We start from the raw sequence: 21,557 nt of genomic DNA, 5'->3' as shown, positions 1-21,557 counted from the left end.
AATTAATCTTCCTTTATTTAAAATCCATTTAATGGATTTGGTGTGTCCTAGTAAAAAGAGGTTACTATTCTGTAAAAGCAAACAGGAAACATTCTATGAAACCAAACAAGGAAGAATCAAAACAAAATCTCAAGTTTTTGTAAAATTGGACTATGAAAGTAGACAACTGGACAATCTGATTACCTTTTATTTGCAACAGCATTTGACATAATTTAAATTTTAAATTATTAATTAAGAAATTACACTGCAACAGAATGTTATAAGAGCCTTTTATGTAACTTAATACAATGCTATTTGAGACTGCCAGCAAACTCTTAAAACTCCTGGACATTGGCTCTCCTCTCTTCTGGCTTCCCTCCTAGTCATGTCTTGGCTCCTGTCCAGAGCTGACAACTTTCACCCAGGAGTGAAGGGAGATTTGTCAGTGTAAGAAGGATTTTTGAACCATCCTAGATTTTCACATCCAGATGGGCAAGGAGGAGGGATGGCAGTATAATTGTACATACGTGGGTGATGTCATTATGCCATGCATGTAGTATAATCATTAATTTACTCATACTGATGAATCCCGAATGTCCTCATTCAAATGTTCCTTATGGGGAACTGTAATGTAACAACTTCAAAAATGTTTTTAAATTATGTTCAAATTTATGCCTAAGCAATTGGCGAACATAGCTTTACTTTTCCATTTTCAACTACGTATACTGTGGCCAAAAAGGTTTTGTGTCTTGGCTAGTAACATAAATGCACCTAGAATCTGTTAGGATGAAACTGTGGAAGTTCTAGTATCAAGGCCTCTGCTGTGATCATTATGCTAAAGCTTTCTCAACACTGCAGGTTATATTATGACCATTTATTGTCCACAGTGTATTCCTCCTAAAGTGCATTGTAATTTTTATGCTTTTAAAGATTATTTTTATAATCACTAATTTCAGATTCTTTCAAGTAAATTCACCTACCTTTACCTAAAAGACCATTTAATATTAATATTATAATTTGAAGACCTTTTGACAAGAGTTGTTTTGAGGTATGATTACCTCAGTAGAACATACTCTATGAATCTTGGAGGTACAGAAGCAATCTGTAACACTATTTTACCGTTTATTTTTGTTTGTTTGTTTGTTTTTTAATGTACATCTACATACCCAAATGTCTTTTATGCTTTTACAAATAATGGGAAGATTATGTGAGTCTTTAATTAAAATAGTCAGAAACTTCAATTTTTTGTAATTTCCAGTGCTTTTTATTCTATAGACATTTTCTGATACCTTTACAACTTTCACAGGTGATCCAGTTTACCACATTACATAAACTGTTTTCCAAAACTACTGTACAGAAGGGAGTAAGGTCACTGTTAAATATAACTTATTTTCTGTTAATAGTATGACTAAAACTTTATTCTTATGCTAATACTCTATGAAAGGTTTTCAAATAGAATTGAGTTTGTAGTAAATAACTATGATATAAACCTATAGAACTGAATACTATAATGAATCAAATACACGTATGAGTTTTGAGATTTGAAATCTAGGCTATACACATCTTTTATATTTGGGATCCATTAGTTTTCCTCTGCAAAGTAGAAATTAATTTTTTTAATCTCCTGCAAACTACCTTATTAAAATTCCTGTAATGTTGATACTAGGTGTTAAATGGTTACCAATAAATTTTAAGATTAAACTAAGGAAGAAAACCCTCTTTGAAATAAAAAATTTCAGGTTGACCATGAAATACACAAGACTTTGCTTGTCTACTGCTGGAATGGAAGACATCCTTAAACTTCACAATTTCTGTTGTTTGTGTAATTGAGAAAACCCTATCTTTTATATAGATATATGAAATCCTAAATACTTGAATTCCCACAAAAACTGACTTTTATTATTTTAGATTCAGATATTTAGATACAAAGGCTCAGTCTTCAATTTATAGATAAAAGGAAATCTGACCTTTTTTGGTTAAGTAATATTGTCAGTAACCTTTTTAAGTGCTTGTTCTTCTGACAGTCCACAAGAGGAGTACTCATCCCAGTTGAGTTTATCCCAAAAATGAAATGATAAGAGCCTGCTAGTTGTTATCTAATATTCTTCTTAATGGGAGAGCCACACGGTCGTTCTTCATCTCCCCCTTGTTCTCATCCCCCACAACCAATTCAGCCACACCCCACCCCCACTCCCACATTGTTCAGTCCTCAGTACAATGAATCATTTTCAAGTTGACTCATTGTGAACTGTCTCCCAGCTGTTGGAATGTCTGGCAGACATTTTTGTTTGGGTGAAGAATAACTGGCTGAAACCCAACCTGGATTAATTTGATATAATGGTCTTTGGCTAAAGAAATATTGAGAGGGACATGTTTATGGCCTCTGAAGCCCCTGTTATTCCTGGAGTAGGACCATCCCCTGTGGCACAGAACTGAAAGTAAAGAATCAATCTGGATTATTTTCTCACCATTAAGTGAAAAATCGCCTTAGAAAAAAACAGGCATTTTCCACATTATGTTTGTTTTTCTATACTTGATGCTCATGTGATTAAAAGTATTAAAGACAATGAAGAATAGTTATTTTTACTTGTTCCTTTTAAGAGTAGTAATTCAAAAACTGAAACGTTCTTTATATAACACACATTTCTACTTATGGAAGACTTTCAAATACTGCCCTAGGTGTGAGTTAACCAGTCACTTCAACGTAATCTTTAGTGACAGAGGCTACTATATATTTCATGCTGATTCAGGTAATATTGACCAGTCCTCTTTTATTTTTCTTTCTTATACAATCTTCATAAGAGGACTTAAGAAACAGAGGGACACAATCATGTTTTCCGAAAGTGAACACCTTCGATTATATTTGGACTTTCTTCTAACAAAGGACATAGCATGAGACTATGACTGTTTTACATTGCTCATTCTTTTTTAAAGATTCGTTTTAAACTGGTAGACATTACCAGTGTATAAAGTGAGAGTTTCCAAATTAAAAAATTTTACAAACGGTAGCTTTTTTCAGCTTTTCTAGCTCATCATAGCAAACCTTTTTCTAGGATGTTACAGCTTATAAAACCATTTTCTGACCTATCAGCCTGTCAAACTAAAATAAATACTAAATTTCCACTAAATAAAATAATTCAAGAAAACCTATATTTAATAATAGTATTTTAAAGTCATGAAATTCTGGGTCTTTTAGAAGCTTTGCTACTTAAAAGGTTAACTTTAAAAGACATGTTGTTTAGCAATGCTTTTGGTTCATATCAGGGCATGTCGGGAAGGAAAGGTTAGGCTACTGTCCAGTGCTAGTTACCTACCATCTTTTCTTTGACTTTATTATTCCAGAGCCAAATAGCTGCATCTGGAAGGAGAAAACAGAAGACTCCAGAGCTAGCTATGCTGCAGCCTCTTAGCTGGACCCTTCTCTGTTTCTAATATGATAGTGGACCTCAGCTGTTACAGGGCTAGGACTGGGTCCCAGCTACAGATGACAGTAGAACCTTACCTTATACATTTTACTATAGTGTCTACTGCTCCTGAATCCTGGTGTCTATCAGATTTTCCAATGAGCGATGGCTAAAAATAATAGTATATCAGCATAAAGGTAGCTTTTCCCCTCAAGAGAAAAATAATTAGTTTATATTTTCTACCAAAACTAAAGTATGTTCCTTCAGTTCTTTGACTTAAAATAGCATACCTACATGGGCTGGAATTTTCCGTGAAGGGCATAGTTTCATCCAGTTTTTGTCCTGTGGTAGCTTTAACTTATTTCTCTCGCTGTGTTCATAGTCGGTCTCTATAATTTGTCATTGAGATGGCATAATGGCACCTTATATATGTTGTATTTTTAAACGTAACATGAGTGTTTTGTCTCCTTGTTTTACAGAATAAAGCAATTATTGCTCGTATTACAAACTTATCAGATACAGTAGTTCATCTAGAGTCATTTATTGGTTCTGAGAGAGAAACCAACCCATTATATAAGGATTATCATGGTAAGCAGCACCTTTATTTTGAAAAGAGCATGTCATGGTTGCTTCTAGGTACCTGGAAGCATCTGGTCCAATCATAATACCTACTGTCAAGTAGTATGAATTTTATTTTATAATATATCTGTTAAATGTTTTCTATTCCCGACCAGTCTTCCATGGAAGCTTGTCAGAAAACTACATTAAGACTACAGACTATGGCCTTGACTGGTGTGGCTTAGCGAGTTGGGCATCATCCCACAAAGCATAAGGTCACCGGTTCAATTCTCAGTCACGGCACATGCCCTGGTTGTGGGACAGGCATCTGATTGGGGGCATGCGAGAGGCGAACGATCAATGTTTCTCTCCCTCTCTTTCTCCCTCCCTTCCCCTCTCTCTAAAAATAAGTAAATAAGATCTTTTAAAATAAAAATAAAAACAAAAACAAAAAAAGGAATCAAACCCTAGGTCTAAGGCAAGGCTCAGTCAGATGCCCACTTTGTTGTCCCAGTGGCCTAAACTTGCCGTGACATCAGTAATACTTGTTAGCCATGTTTGAAATAAGTATGTTAATTGTAGTAATAACAGCTTTGTGTAAGAATTTATACTTTACAAAGCTTAGCTGTATGATAAATAAAAAATAAAGTTTACGTTTCATTATGTTTTAAAAGTCATAGTCAATAACATTTTCAGAAAGTGAGTATCTGTGATTATATATGAACTTTTCTCGATTACTCATTTTGTTAAGAGTTACAAACAAATTTTAAAATATCAACACCCTAATATAAACACAGAACACTTAATAAGACTTTTTAAACTTACATATTTTGAAGCTTTTAATAGCATTTTAGTCATCTGGTTGATTTAGGGATTTTTTTTTTAATAAAGATTCTTACATAGAACTATTGCAATAGGAAAGATTTGGTAATTATGCATATCTTAGATCTAAACTGAATATAGAGAGTGATGCATAATAGATTTTTACCTCTTTACTTATTCCAAGTCAATATTAATTATTGCTGTCACTATTGTAGAACTACCATACCATGTTGGAAACCTCTAGCCCAGAGACTGAATAGCTTATTTGAAGCCTGCTACAAGATTGTGTAAAATAGTGCTCACAGGACTATGGCAATATTTCAGAGTCCACACACAAAAAAAAATATTGTACTTCACATGATGATTTTTACTGCTTTAAAAAATAAAATAGCACCATCTAACAATCAAGTATTTTTTTTAAAAGCCTTTAAAATATAAGCTGTGAACAAAAGCTACATAAGATCATTTGCCTCATGATCATTTATGTGCTTAAGTATGCGTCTGGCAGATGTCCAGACTTTATATATAATTCATTTAATATAGTATTGTTGTTATGATAGGAAGAGAGCTATTAAGTTAAACTATTTCTTTTTTTTAATTGAGCTGTAATTGACATCTAACATTGTACATGATTTTATATATGTATATATTGAGAAATGATAAGCCCAGTAAGTTTAGTTAACATTCATTACCACACATGGTTCTAGTTTTTTTTCCTTGTGATAAGAACTTCTAAGATCTACTCTCTTAGCAACTATCAAATACACAATACAGTGTTGTTAACTATAGTCACCGTGCTGTACACTATATCCCCAGGAATTACTTATTGTATAAGTGGACAAACTCTTTCTTTAATTTATTATTATTTCCCTTTTCTTTTAAAACAACTCAAGTTAAATATTACTTAAATGTGTTATATCTGAGTATCATTTGTAAGTGTTATGACCTTGTAAGTTTAGTAAAATTATATTTTATATATTTTTAAATTTTATTTATTTTTTTTTAGAGAGAGGGGAAGGGAGAGATTGAGAGGGAAAGAAACATCAATGTGTGAGGGAAACATCGATAGGTTGCCTCTCACATGCACGTCAACCCTGCAGAGACTGTCCTGCACCCAGGCATGTGCCCTGACCAGGAATCAAACTGGCGACCTTTCACTTTGCAGGGCAACACTCAACCAACTGAGCCACACCGGTCAGGGCTATATTCTAAAAAACTGAATTTGTTTAAGACATTTCAAGGGTTGAAAGACTATGACATTTTGTGCTGAAATATGTGAATCGATAAATTATTCTGCAAAAATAAATGGTTAGTTCTGGTGACCGGTAAAGTCTCTATGAGTAAGCAGGGCCTGATGAATCATTCATTCATTCTGTAAGGCCTCATGATTTAATAGTTAGCCAAACAAGCACATACAAGATTAAAATGAAAAATGTGCAAAGTGTGGCATATTTATTTCTAATGTATTTTACTGAATAGTTCTGCAAGAGATATTTTTAATTTGTATCTAAAAACTTGTCTTCTTAACAATACCTTTTGCATTTCTTAATTAAAAAATAAATCAGATATTTTAGTGAATTATTTTTAAAGTGGCCATTTCTGAAGTTAAGCACCTAATGGTTTACTCATTTAAGCTAAAACTAATACTTACGTTACTAAGCATTCAAACAGACACAAAGCTCCATGTTAGAGAGTAGTTTTATAAATAAGATTTATCTACTTTGTTCAAATCTGGATTTGCCTTCTTCCCCCATGTTTAGGGATCAGTATTTTGGGGATGGTGATTTTTTAAATATGGGCTGAGTCAGGCAGAGACACACTGAAGAATCTTCACGTCTTCATCTGCGCTAAATAACCCCTCGTTTAGTCAGAAAATGCATTAAACTTCACAAAGCCATCCAGTGCCCTTGTCAGAAAAAATTAGCAAGTGTTTCTGCTGACAAGAGGCCAAAGCTCATGGTTTGCCTAGCACTGTTAGAAAGCTTATAGCAGCTATATAAAGGCCTAACATGCCACAGAAGTGAGTATCTTGGGATGGCAGGGGGATTAATGTTTGATATTAGAGTGTGCTCTAAAATGGAGTCGTCAGTGGTTTGTTCAAGTCATTAATAAGGTACAAAATGAAATACTTTGCACGAGCACTTCACCAGTTATCAGTAACCCATAAGCCCTGTTTTGCTGGCTGCTTACTGGTGCATTTAATAAAATAAAGATCACCCAGTGGTGCCGTGGGCAGCATGCAAGGTGATAGCCATATTTGCTTACTGTAAATACCAGAGAAAATCACACACAAGCCGGCTGTAGTTTTGACAAGTATTAAGATCCCTCTTTACATCTGTACTTCTGTACCGAAGAGCAATTAGTTTTCCTCGCACAAGGATTTCTGTTTATCTTATTCTGCTTGATTACTTGAGTATAATCACACCATTTGCTTCATTGCTCCTGGTAGTAAGCTCCAGTTTTAAAAGGGGAGGATGCTTGTGTGTATATTTCCAGGATTCCACTGTAAGACTCTTTAATTTATGCATCCAATGATAGCGTTTTTAATTTTTTTCCTTTTAATTTCCTTTGCACAAGGTTTGATTCACATACGGCAGATTCCTCGGCTTAATAACTTGATTTGTGATGTGTCAGATGTCAAAGACTTAGCTTTTAAATTAAAAAGGAAGCTATTCACCATTGAGGTAAGAGAGAATTTTTATATTTCAGTTCAGTTTTGAGGTAAAGAGTATATCTTTCTATGTATTATCTATTATATATATATATATATATATATATATTCAGTGAAATTCTTAGATGGTTCATGCTAAATATTTTTAAGTTCTTTGGTGTAACAAGGTAATTTTTTTAAACTCTCCTATTTTTTTTATTTTATTGGCATATTATTAGCGTATAGCAAAAATGATTTTGTTTTAACGTCTGTTAAAAGTAAGCTCCAAACTTACATGATGAGTATGAAGTGCATATTTTAAGGCTTTCAAGGGCATATTTAATTACATGTTTATAAGCTGTGCTTATTTGTGTATGGAACGTGAATGCTACCCACAATTGTGTATGTCTGGCTAAGAAAAGAGGATCCTTATCTGCCTTCTAAAAGCAGTCCTTTTACTAGTAGTGAAATCACCTTTCTGCCTTCCATGCTGAAGAAAACAGAGTACTCTAATTTACACCAGTGCGTTTAAGTGAATTTTCCACAAAACTTCAACTTTTTTGTGACCTTTATGCAAGCAGTAGTGACAGAAAGTGGTAGTACAAAAGATTTATTTCAACTTAATCTTGCTAAAGAGCAAATGAACATAGCACTATTAAGCAATTAGGGTTGATATATTTATTAACGAAATAAATGCTCAGAGAGAGATGGCTCTTGGGTGATGTGATAGTTATCAGTATAGTCGGTGCAATTTTTTTTTTTTTTAACAAAGACATAAAGCAGCCAAGCAGCCTTGACAAACCATTTTGTTTAATCTCTTTTCAAATGAAAAGCTCTTAAGCAGGCCACTTGTCTTAACTGCTTGAAACCATAAAAAGAGAGAATTGCCACCAATAAATTAGCATATTTTTAACTTCATCACCAAACGATGGTCAATGTGGCTTGGCACTGCTTTGGTGTTTGGGACTTCACCCTTAAGTGACCACTTTGGCCCTTTTTTGACCCTCTGCCCTTGTTAGCTGGCCACTTGATAAGGTAACTTAATGGTCCTCTCTCTTTTTCTCTTTCCCCTCACATTTGCAAGTAGCACTAACCTATAAATCATTGTAAGGGCCCTATCCAGTGACAAATTAATGTGCCCTCCTCCCAATTAATGGTCATCAATGTCCTTAATTATCTAATCCTATTGAGAGCAGTTAATAGTTAATCAGGCAGCCAGTTCTTCAAGCAGGGCATCTCTGCAGGAGCGTTAGAAGTTTCTCATCCGGGGACACTCCCTTCTAAAGCCACTTAAAGCCAAAAGAACCAGAGTGTAGAAATACTTCTTCTTGAGCTAATTTGCTTTAGTTCTCGAAAGGAACTATTGAAATGGAACCCAACACCAATTTTTCAAACATTGTTCTAGTTTTTCTGACAGATTATTGGGAAATTTACCATAATATATATAGTTATAAAAATAAATGTGAAGTTATAGTTGTTGGTGTCCCAAGGAGAGCATGTTTTCTCATTTTCTTTTAAGCTGAATTTATATTTTTAATGAAAGATATAAGTTTTTCTTTCCTTGTAACACCTTTCTCCTAAGATGAGTATCTGGCAACCAGGTCTAAGGTATCATATCTATCACTGTAAAAAAATAAGCAAGGAGAGTCCTTAGTGAAAAAAATATTGCATCTAGAGAAAAAAGTAACAGTAATATGAATGTTTATTCATTCTCTCTGTCTCTCTCACACCCACAACACACACATATGTGCACACCTGCACGTGTGCACAGACACTGTATCTTATTTTAGGGGTAAGAAGCTAGAAATGAAGGACTTACATAATTTTGAGTGCGACCTCTCCTCTAAATAACTTTAGGTTCTAATAGTGACTACATTTTGCCATTGAAGCTGATGGAAGATTGTTTATTAACCACAAGAGTTTCTGTTCCATTTTCCCTCTTCTCTTCCCACTATTCTAAACTAAAAGAACCATTATAATTGGTGACCCTGTCGTTTGGAAGCAATATTAGAAAACATAACACTAATAGATGTTTTTACATTAATATTTAATACAATCAAGTTCTTTACCTTTTTTGGCTTGTAATCTAATTTGTAAGTGTACATGTATATATATATATATATATATATACACACATATGCACCTACATAAATATACACATACATAGATATAAACTTATTTTACATAACTTACTTATGCCATGAAATTTGATTTGATGATTAGAAAATATAAAAAATTAAACCTAATGAAAGTGCTTATAGGTATAATTGTAATAGTATAAAATCATGTGATTTGTGTAAGACTAAATGCTTAAATATAGCATTGGACATTATAACTTACATATTTATACAGATAACAAGTCTTTGGTGATATATTCTAGACAATAAAAACAGGAGTAATTTTTTTATTGGGGGACAAAAAAGTATCTACCAAGTGGCAATGTTTTAATATGTACAACAAATAAATACTTTTTAAAAAACTTTCCTGATATTTAAAAATAATAATAAAAGGTACACTATACTAGTCTGTAAAATATGAGGCTATAATATATCAGACATTGAATCTGCAGCCTACTTTTAGAGGGGAAAAGTAACTAGTTTAGCAGGTAAAACAGAAATAACTTTTATGATTCCATACAGGTAAGTTTGTTACATGTTGGAAATTACTGTCCATCACATGGTCTAAAAAGGCAGCATGTTCAGGAACAAGGGTCAAAAGAAACAGACACTCTCTTCTCCATTTTTAGGGTACTTTTTTTGATTTATTAAATCATTGCCCTTTTCATGTATGCAAACAATGTTGTTGTTGTTTTTTTACTAACGGACATCAAGGGCCTTTTAACAAGTAGAGCAACTTTAACCAGTAGTCTAATTTCTTTGAATGATTTGGAGAAGGCCAGGAATATTTTCTCCTTCTTGGAATGTGTATTGGTATGGGTCAGATCAGGTGGAAATATTTATCTGGTCACAGTATATTTTTACTAATATCTAATATTCATCAACTATAAAGTTCTAAAAATTAGCCTTTCTACAAAAACTATAGCAGAATCATATCTACACTAAAGACACTAAAATCCTAGCATACATTCTGGATAAATAAAAGAGAAAATTTAAAGTTGATTCACTATGACTACAGTTAAAAAAAGTACTTTCCAATTATCTGAAAATGTATAATGCTGTACTTGTAAACTGTACATGGAGACTCTAGCATATTTGATTATTCATAATATACTACTTAATCCTTTACCTTCCTACATAACCTCCATTCAATCATAGCAACCATTTATATATTAAGCCTTTATTGTGCTGTACTTATTCATATTTTCTAAATACTGATTAAATATTTTATAAAGATAACTAATGATAACTAATATATGATAACAGACACAACATGCATAAACTATGTCTTTTTCATCTTTGTAGCTACCCCAAAATTAAGAACAGGGTCATATAACTTAGTAGTTTTAAAATCTTTGCTGAAATCTATTTAATATTGATAAATAATGGAGTTTTAATAATAGTTCAAATAATATAACTATAGGTATTATATAAGCTCCACTGGTCAAGTGACCTATAAACACTGCTCTCTCAAAAAACTTCTGTAAGATGTATAGCTTCAGTTCCAAGCTGAATTAACTACATCACTTATCGCGGCTTCACTGTATCACCAGATTTTTTTAAATATTATATTTAATTATTTATCCCAAATTTATCGCTGTATCGCAGGATTTTGCAGTACTGTATGTGTATGTTGTTAAAGTTACATAGGTTTAAGGGTGTAGAATAAATGTAAGGTTCCTACTTTGCGGGGGGGTCTAGAATGTAATACCCGCAATAAGTGAGGGAATACTGTACTTATACTTGTATTTTTTCAATTCCTGTAATTTTTAGTTCTCTAATATTGGGGTTACCATTAGTCAGTTTTTTTATATTAGTAATTATGATGTAATTATAATACATAAACAAGTAAGATTTGGTAGGATTTGAAATGTGGATGCATTTAATTTGCTGACATCAGAGAAGCAGCATTTTATTTGGATTTAGTAGTGTTTTGCTATTTTGGTTTTGTATTATTCAGCTTGATCATATCTTAACACATTCTAGTTATTGCATTTTCTAATATAAATGATAATAATGTGTTATTACATTAGTTACAACCTCTTTCAAACAGGGTTTCTGCTTTGGTAGTGGAACAGTTTTCCAGATTTAAGATTCAGTGTTTCTGTGTTCAAGCCAGAAAATATGGTTACAGAATAATGCTGAAACATAAAAAAGACATACTGTTCACTGCAGATTTTCAATATAAGGGTAATAATACTTATGTAGGCTTTCATTGTCCAAAAATAGTAATTGTATTAAAAAATAGTGTATGTCTGTGGCTCTTGTACTCCAAATGCATATTGAGAGTTCAGGAACTCCAGTTTCCTTAAGGTTATCTTATCATCTTTGCCCATAATTCAGAATATTTGAACCTCGGGACCTCTTCAATCACAAAACCTTTTACTCACAGGATAGTAGCTCAACCAGTATTTGTTAAGTAACATTATTTTTGATGCACTTGCTTAGTATATTCGTTCTTAATTATTAAGACCAGAATAATATATGTCATCAATATAAATTAGCTTTATAATAATACTACAATGTACTTGATATGATTCAATAGAATTCTTTGATATTTTTACACATTGGAAGAGCACAGACTCTTGCAAACTACAAGGGTGTCATGCACTATGACAGTGTTGGACAGTCTAGAGTGTTTCATGATATCTTTGGTCCTAGGTTTCCTCCTTCCCTACATTTTGTCCACAGCCTTTTCAGTTACTGAATAGGAAGTAGAACGGTGGCTCTGTGTTTACTGTATCTAGAGGTAGAAGGAGGGGATAGTTAACTTGTGAATTGTGAATCGTCACAATTATGTCACTAAAATGTAGTGATGGAAACATAATTGTCTGGCTGGGGAGCATTATTAAGTTGTGACGTCATGGGCCGTACAACCTAAAATACCTTTTCTGCAAATAATGCCCTCCATAAATATCGGTTGATATTTCAGTTCCAGATAGTACTGCAGTTAGCAAAAGAAAATCCAAGTACAATGTAGACATCTCTATATGGATGAAATCATTTGTCAAAAGTAGATCCAAATTAATATTAGAACAATAGAAATGTCATTTTCTACATGTTTATGTTTAACATATTCATTATATTACCATTCCCATGTTTATACTTTAATTCTCAAGTGACAGAGATACACAGAAATGTCATATAGGTTTCACAGAAGCTCCAGAAGTTGGTTTAATACTATGCTATACATATTTCACATGTCATAGTGAGCCTATGGAAATTGCATACCACCTTAAGGGGAACACAGTTTGGAGACTGTGTCTAATCCTATTTCTTCCCACTTTGGAATCTTAATTAGAAGAGATAAGGGGGGAAAAAAAACATCATTTAACTAAATTATTGTCTTGAATCTGTAGCAAAAGGTATAATCCGCAATTGGGCCAATTAGTGAACCCCATAGTTAGCTATGCCACAGCGAACAATTTGATTAGATCTGACACCACCCTGGTTCCCACTGTTGTTTTGCCAGGTATGATGGTCAGACTTCAAAGAGCTTGAGGCATCAGCAGGGCAAGGTTTGGAGGCCAGCTTAAGTCCGGTTGTTAATCTCTCTGCTAAAACCACAGCAGCTCTCACACAAAACAAGCTTACACGACACAATCATGCGGTATTAAAGTTAGGGTTGAGTCATGACAATTTGTCTTTGATTTTTTTGATGACTGACCAAAGATGGCTACATGACTAGACACATACCAAAAGTATACTGATTAGGTAAGTGCCCAAAATATTTGAAGTATTCTTTTTTAACTTCCTATATAAATGTGAAAAAATATGCCCCTCGATCAGACTTCCAAGGTAGTGCTACTATATCCTGGAGGAAATGAGTATTTCTTACTGGCAGCCTGAATCCCGAGCTTTTCACTTATCACTTCATAAAACTTTGTGTCTACATTAATAATTCCTAAAGGAGAATGTAAAAGGAAAGTGTTTGTAAGTGGTAAGCTTTGTAAAAATCTATTAAGCTGGTTGAAAAGAAAAAAAAGAGGAACATTTTTCCCTGAGTCACTTATGATCGCTGACAGTTTTTCTGAAATCTCTTTATAATTATTTTCCACTTAAATGTTGAGTAAAGTGTCCTTCCAGGATGCGATTACATAAGTGTTCTTTTCTCTGCATTCTGATTTGTTGCAATATTGCAGTGATAGTGACATGTTTCCATTCTGAGAAAAGCCTAAGGCTACTTTAGTATTATTCCGAGTGATTGAAGCTGCCATCTTGCTGACTTTCCCTTTGGCAGCATAAGGCCTGTTCCCTTTTTGTGTTCATTTCGTGTGCTTCCTGTGAATTTGGCTCGCAGAGCATCGTTGCTTCATTTGGCAAGGGAAGAGTAAATTCATGTTTGGCTAGAATATATCTTAGAGTTTCTGTATAGCCACCTGTAACACCTAAGATATTAAACTTAAAATTCATTACATTAAATGAATCCTATTTTATTCAGGAAATTTAAGGAAAGCAGATATTTGAATAGCAAGATGGTTCCACAAAGCACAAATCAAATATTTAGCATCTTTCAAAATAGCCTTCAGTTCATGAGTTTCATAAAGATCCTCTGGTACCTGGATGCATTAATCTTACCTTTGAGACCAGGATGATACAGATCACTTCTCCTTTTAAAATTTTCTTGATACATCCCTGGCCAATGTGGTTCAGTTGGTTGGAGCATTGTCCTGTAACCAAAGGGTGCGGGTTCGATTCCCAGTCAGGGCCCATACCTAGGTTATGGAGTCAGTCCGAGTCAGGGCACATATGGGAGACAACCAATAGATGCTTCTCTCTCATATCCATGTTTCTCTCTCTCCCTTATGCTCTTTCTCAAAGATATGAAAAAAATGTCCTCAGATGAGGATAAATAAAATAAAATAAATAAAAATTTACAGATACAGATACAGGAAAATTATATTGCATAGCCCTGGCCGGGTAGCTCAGGTATTTAGAGTATCGTCCCCATATGCCAAGGTTGTGGGTTTGATCCCCTGTTAGGGCACATAAAAATATCAACCAATGAATTTATAAATAAGTGGAACAACAAATCGATGTTTCTTTCTCCCTTTCCCTTCCTCTCTCTCTAAATCAATCAATAAAAACGTTTTTCAAAAAGGAGAAAAAAATTATATTGCAGTGGTCCAAGGATTTTCATAAAGCCTGTAGAGAACTGGTATAGCAGAATTCACCTTGCTTACATGTTACTCCACCAAACACTTCCTTCCACAATAAGTTATTTTTCTATCTAAGGAAGATAGAAAAAGGAGAAAGCAAAAAATGATAACAAATCTTGGTTATCTCACTCATTTCATCAGCTAGAAGGTAGGAACATGTATTTTACTAATATATTCTCCAGAGTGCCTAGAAGGGTAACAAATAAAATATAGAGCTTAATAAATATGATATACATATTTAAGATATGTGATATCACATATGTGGTTGATATAGGTTGCTTTGGGGATACTCTTGAACCCAACAAATCCTTAGGTCTTCCTCAGTGTCTTTGCACAACAGATGTCCAGAATAGTCATCTCTCGAATCCTTTCGTGGCTTTTTCTTCTCATTGGATTGTAGGTTAAGTATCTTAGTCTCTTTCTTAGAGATGTCTTCCCCGACTGGCCTTCTGAAATATTCACTCAGTTACCTGTGATCATGTTCTATATTTTAATTCTGAGCATAACACTTATGTATTATAGTCGTTTATAGTTGTTTATTTTACCAACCTCATGCAACCTTACCTGTTATAACCTTCACAAAAGCGGAGACATAGTCTGTCTTGTCCGTAGCTAAATCCTAAGCACATACTGAAGTTGTTCCATAAATATTTGTTGTTAAAATACTATTTTTAAAGTAACTCATGTCTACAATAAGGGTATGTAAAAACATATATTGGGTATCTCATTTGTTCCAGGCATTGTGTTGGGGGCTTTTACATACATGACCATATTTAATTCTTATTTGATTCTCATGGGAACCATTGCCATAGGCACTATTACACACATTTTAATGTAAGGAAATATAATGAATTATATAACCTTCCGAAAGTCATAGAGCTGTGTTTAGAGCTAGAATTAAATCCAGATCTTCTGACTCTATGTCCAAAATTACAATGGAAAGGTAACATGTTCAGGAGCTTTTTAAGTTATTATTTAAAATAAAAATAAAGAGGTTTTTTTTTTGAGTTTTTGATAGGAGTCTGGGACTATTGCAAGTGCCTTGTGTCCATTACCTCATTGATATTATTACTGCCATATACCATAATTCTCTACATTTTGTGAATGAAGACACTTAAGGTTCAAAGAGACCAAGCAACCTAACTAACCCAAAGTCACAGAGTTGATCACTGACAGACATGACACTTAAATTCAAAAGCTGTTCTCTTTAACCACTAACTACCACCAACCCCAAGATGTACTGCCATCTCATATTCAGTACATAAGCCAGAAGGCCTCTGCCCTGATAGCTAAAAAAAGTTTTTAAACACACAAAAAATGTGTGTGTGTGTGTGTGTGTGTGTGTGTGTGGTCTGTCCAGAAAGTATCCATGTAATATGAAAAGGACACTTATTGAAGAAGATACAAAATATAAGAAACATTGTACATAGGACAATGATGTCTCAGTCCCCTTCAAAGTAGGCACCTTGGGACCTCACACAGTTCTCCCATTTGCCATCAGCTGCCCCATCATATCTTCCTGAATCTCATCGATGGTCTGAAACCTCTTCCCTTTTCAAGATGATTTTAGTTTTGGGAAAAGCCAGAAGTCACGAAGTGCCAAATCTGAGCTATAGGGGGCTGAGTCACCTGGGTGACTTGATGTTTCATCCAAAAACATGAGCAGGTGTATTGTTGTGATGAGCTGCCAATCACCAGTTGCCCATAGCTGTGGCCTTCTCAATCATCTGAATAGTTTCTGCAGAGGAATATTCAAGCTTAATGCAAAATTTGATGCAGATTAGTTGCTGTGCTCACTTAGTCGTTTTGAATACAACAGCCACACAGCACACATGTTCTCTCAGTGGCATCTACCACCCCCACTGACTAGTACAGTGACGTGATCATTGTTCACACATGTGCATTCCAGTCCATTCTCCTTGGCTGCCAGGTTACACCAATGTCATGCACATTATATTAACGGTGGCTAGACTTTCCCTAGACAGATGTGTGTGTGTGTGTGTGTGTGTGTGTGTGTACATATTTATATATAAGATTTTTTAATTTATTTTTAGAGAGGGGGAAGGCAGGGAGAAAGAGGGAGGAGAAAAACATTGATGTGTGAGAGAAACATCAATTGGTTGCCTTCTGGCCCACACCCCCAGCATGTGCCCTGATCAGGTATCAAACCAATGACCTTTTGGTTTACAGGATGACATCCAACCTACTGAGTGACACCAATCAGGGCCATATAAATTTTTTAACATTCAAGTTAAAATTTTTTTCTGTTTCTAGCAAGCATTTATACTGTTTTAATAAGCTATGCTATAAAATTCAGATTGGATTAATCATCACCTCTCCTTTATATAATATTTTGCTATGTTATATATATATATATATATATATATATATATATATATATATATATATATGACTATGTTAGGGTAGAAAAATTGCTTATTTCCTTATTTTTTACTTATTTCTGGTATGTGATAGGTATTTTTTAATTTAATAAATTAATTCGCAAAAAATATAATGCCAATCTTTGAAATACTATCCACTTATGTAGGATTTCTGAATTTTTGTTCCATAAGGTGGGGAATGTATTCTATACAAAGAAATATAGTTTCCGTGTTCTAATCAACTACTTTGATATGGTTCAAAGTACCCAAAGTAAATTACAGTATATTTTTATTATATTCATGTAAATTCCACATTCGGGTACTTTTGCAAATATTAATTTGCTTACAGATAGTTGTTTCTATATTATTTCTTATATTTTTCTAAATTATTTTTACATATATCACCTTTAGAGCATTGAACATTATTTTGTGAGATAATTAAGGTGTGTACAACTTATAAGATAACGAGTCTACCAAATTCTATTTTTCAAATTTCTAATTTTGTTTCCCCATTTATCATAAGTAGTTCTAATGAAGATTTGACCCATTCTTATTAAAACCTGCATTTTTCTGTTACAAATGTTTTATTTTTTGAAATTCTTTGAACACCATCTACAAGCAAAATTAAGCAGTAAATCTTGATTGTAAAATGTCATTCTCTTTTATTAATATTATCCAAAAAGTTTCTTACAATTTATAATAAGATGAAATTGTGTTCTTTATTTTAAAAATATGAAATTAAACATAAACTATTAGTTTTTAGAAGGTAGGATATGGGGATCATAATAAATAACTAAGAGAAATGAGGGTATAATGGAAATGCCTTTATCTACAAAGCCAGGAAAGCAATTCTCTTAGTTAAGCAGAAATTAAAATTCTGTCAAAGTTGTTACTGTCAAAACTCCATGCCACAGTAGACATTTTGTGTAGTAGCCAGTTCAGGTTCTGTGTATCTGGTACAGTGAAGTTCACTGAACTGTTTTGTCAGGTGCTGTCAAGTCAACCCACCATTGTTGTAGAGAATCAAACTAAATCATTTCGACATGCGCCTTCCAGAAGTAAGATACCCAATATGAATGATTTAATGAAATTGAATATTTGGTTTCAGTTTTTTGTAAGACTGTCAAAATATATTGCACTCATTCAGAAATTTCGGAGCTAATCACTTGAAATATATGAGCCTATCTTTTATTAAAAATTTGTTTTAAATATTACTTAAGTAATGCTTGAAAGTGTTTGGGTACTTGAGTATGTTTTGTTAGGTATATGAGTCGTCACCAGGCATTTCAAAATAAAGTTCTAACTGTATAGCTGTGTAGGAAAAAGGGAAAAGAGGGGTCTTTTACTAAAATTAAAATGTCTTGTTATAAGGAAGCTCGTCTCAAGTTTGAAATAACTATTTTTGTTTCCAAAGGCTATTATTAAGAACAAAGTTATGTTTTATTAGATTTTAAGAATTTAATAAAATTTTTATGTGTCATAAATATTTATTGTATGATTAGAAAAAGTTGATTTTTCTAATCAATAGTTATTTAAAAGGTATTATATTATAGTGGAGACTTAGTTAAATGCCTCAAACTTTTTATTTACATATTTTGATGGATGGGGGTGCTGTTGCTATTTCTGTTCAATAACCTAAGAAATATTTTACCAACTTATACTGTAGCTATGGTGTAGTGTTGAAAAACCTTGTAACAAAAAGCCTCTTGGTGCAATTAAAGGTCACGTGTACATATTGTAATAGGCTACTCATTTACAAGATCTTTGTTAAGGGTCAGTGCTATAACATGAAATGGCTTGTCCTTATTGAGCCTATAAATAAATGGGTCAACTTATCTGATATTCAGTGGGAAAAGGAAAAAGCTAACATAATACTGATTTATTAATATTTTTACGAACAAATTACTAGAATATTGAACAAAACCAAATGCACTGGCACTGTATTCTTGACATAAATAATTATAGAAAATCATTAGAATATAAAACTACATTTTTTAAGGAGAACTGCTTGCACACACACATTTTAGTTTGTTTATATAGATGGATTACATGCAGATGTAGAAAAACACAGCACAGTGATTGTGTTCAAATGTCTTTTACCATAAAACTAGCATGCTTCAAAATGACCAAGATGTTTATACTCCGTTTTTCTGTATTGAAATTCAAAACTTGTCAGGGATAGGTATGAAAATGAACTCAAACTAGATAATAGTTTATTTTTAAATTTCTTTCATTGCCTTTCCAATGCAATTAGGGAAAAAATGGCTGTGCCAATGAAGTATTAGTAATGAATTCAGTCACCTGATTTTTCAGTAAATTAAGACTTTAGGATAAGAATAAAAATAATGAAAAGAAAACATTTTAGGCCTTGTAACAATTTAATACACATAGATATTACATGTTACGTATATTTATGAGGTAAGACATTCTTTATTCTTAAACTAAAATCAAATTAGTAAAAATATACTAATGAAATAAATTTACACACAATACTTTCTAGATTCTTTTCTCAGAATTTCTCAGACACACAACTCTAGTTATTCTTTTTGGTTGCTGTGTAACGTCAAAAATGAAAAATACTTAAATTGTAGTCAATGCCAAACCAAATGTTTTGGGTCAAACAAAAATAATTTAACAGTGGGTTTGATTTAAGAATCAAATGAAGAATAATATATCACCCTATAGAACTGACTGGTCTGTAAAAATAATAAGGTCAATCATAAAGTAAGGAGCCAAGAAAAACCCTGATCATAATAATCTCTGCTTGTTATTTAGCTCTTAAATATCAACTCTGCACGGTTTTGTTTTGACTTTTTTTTTAAAGACTCAGATTTCTGGTTGTTTTTTTTTTTTTAAGATTTTATTTATTTTTATATTTAGAAAGAGAGGAAGGGAGGGAAAGAGAGAGAAGGAGAGAAACATTGATGTGCGAGAGAAACATCGAACGGTTGCCTCTTGCATGCCGCCAGCCAGGGACCTGGCCTGCAACCGAGGCATGTGCCTGACCAGGAATGAAACCAGTGACCTTGGGTTTGAAGGATGATGCCCAGCCTGCTGAGCCACACCAGTCAGGGCTGTTTTGTTTGTCTTTGCTGCCATACTTTAGCAGAGTGAAAACATCATCCTTGAACCTTTTTTATAAAGTATCAAAACTTTGTAAAAATGTGGTTCATTTAGGGGCATAAATGCTTTAAACTTAAGTCTATTTTACTCATCATTGTACCCCCTTTTCCTGTTTTAGTATCTGATCATATAGGTGCTCAGAAAATATTAAACAAATGAATGAACAAATCAATGTCCTCTTGACAGTGCTCAAAACATACTAGAGAGTGTCGCCATAAAAATCTCACCACCATCTCAGACTATATGGAATAGTCTGATGATGGTAATACAATTTCCGTAAGTGGTTAATATACTTCTAAGGTTTTGCATAAGTAAAATAGCCTTCAAAAATATTGGCTAATAATATGATGAACAATTATTGCTGAAATGAAGTTGAAATGTACTTCTCAAAAATACCACATAGAAAATGAGGTAGGGTATAATTTTTAGTTAACAAAAGTGATTGATAGTTCTATTTGAACTATCATTTCCTTTTTGTCATTTTATTAACACTTGAAAATTATTTTTAATACTTTATCTTCAAAGAATTTATAACGTTTTACAAATATGTAAAATAAAAACCCCCCTCCACCACCAGAGTTAATAAGAACCAATCTTGAGTTCTGGGTTTGAAGTACCTACACTTTCTAATCTCGTTTAACCCAGTAATTGCTGGTTAGTGTGTCTGGTCTTCTCTGGCCAGTAGTGCTGATTTTATTGCCTGTACGTTTTTCCAACTTTAAACAGGAAAATATTATAAAAGGCTTGTGAGACTTATGAGTTAGGGATGAAATAATTATGTACAATGGAATTTGAATACAACAATTTGGATATTCTACAGTTCAGATTTAAATACACATTTGCAGTAAAGCAACTAATCTCTACATATAACAGAATGTAGAACTATCATTGTTGAAGAATCATACCTTTCAGTGACCTCTTAGTGCACATAGAGCTGGCAAATCCCAATGTAGTTCTTTAGTCTGGCTTCTTAAGAATTTCTTCCTGGGAAACCATTCTAGTTCAGCTAGAAATTTAGGGCAATTTTATTCAGAAGAAAAGTTTTACAGTGCATAATTTATAATTGAATGCATTTCTTCATATGTCCTATTGACTTACTCTGTAATTCAGTCGAGAAACACAATGAGTACACATAAAGATATTCTGGAAATGTGATCTACTGTTCATGGTGCCATATTGGCCATTTCTTTGCTTTAGCATTCAATTATTATAACATCCCCATCATTTTATTGGAAAAGTTCTTATGCTTTGGTCAATGTAAAATTAGATAAGTAAAAGACAGTATTAAATTAGCTATGCCCCTGATGCTTTAAAGGATGAGGTGAGCAAACTATGGCCTGTGGGCCAGATCCAGCTTCACTGGT

General features: G+C 33.3%; 1 protein-coding gene across 2 annotated transcripts in view; it reads left to right on the top strand.

Moving 5' to 3' along the window:
* ELP4 (elongator acetyltransferase complex subunit 4) overlaps positions 1-21,557 on the top strand; it is a 223,004-nt gene that overhangs the window by 93,751 nt on the left and 107,696 nt on the right. The window contains exons 8-9 of one of the 2 annotated variants that reach the window (XM_090267602.1): positions 3,863-3,971; positions 7,341-7,447. The exons of the other annotated variant lie outside the window; for it this stretch is intronic. Coding sequence (XP_090123728.1) covers positions 3,863-3,971; positions 7,341-7,447 — 216 coding nt within the window. The remainder of the gene's footprint in view (positions 1-3,862; positions 3,972-7,340; positions 7,448-21,557) is intronic. 2 annotated transcript variants of the gene reach the window in all.

This window comes from Furipterus horrens, unplaced genomic scaffold (assembly GCF_987537825.1).
Source record: "Furipterus horrens unplaced genomic scaffold, mFurHor1.1.pri manual_scaffold_2, whole genome shotgun sequence".
Classification (NCBI taxonomy): Eukaryota; Metazoa; Chordata; class Mammalia; order Chiroptera; family Furipteridae; genus Furipterus; species Furipterus horrens.
This window is presented reverse-complemented; position numbering and strand designations above follow the sequence as displayed.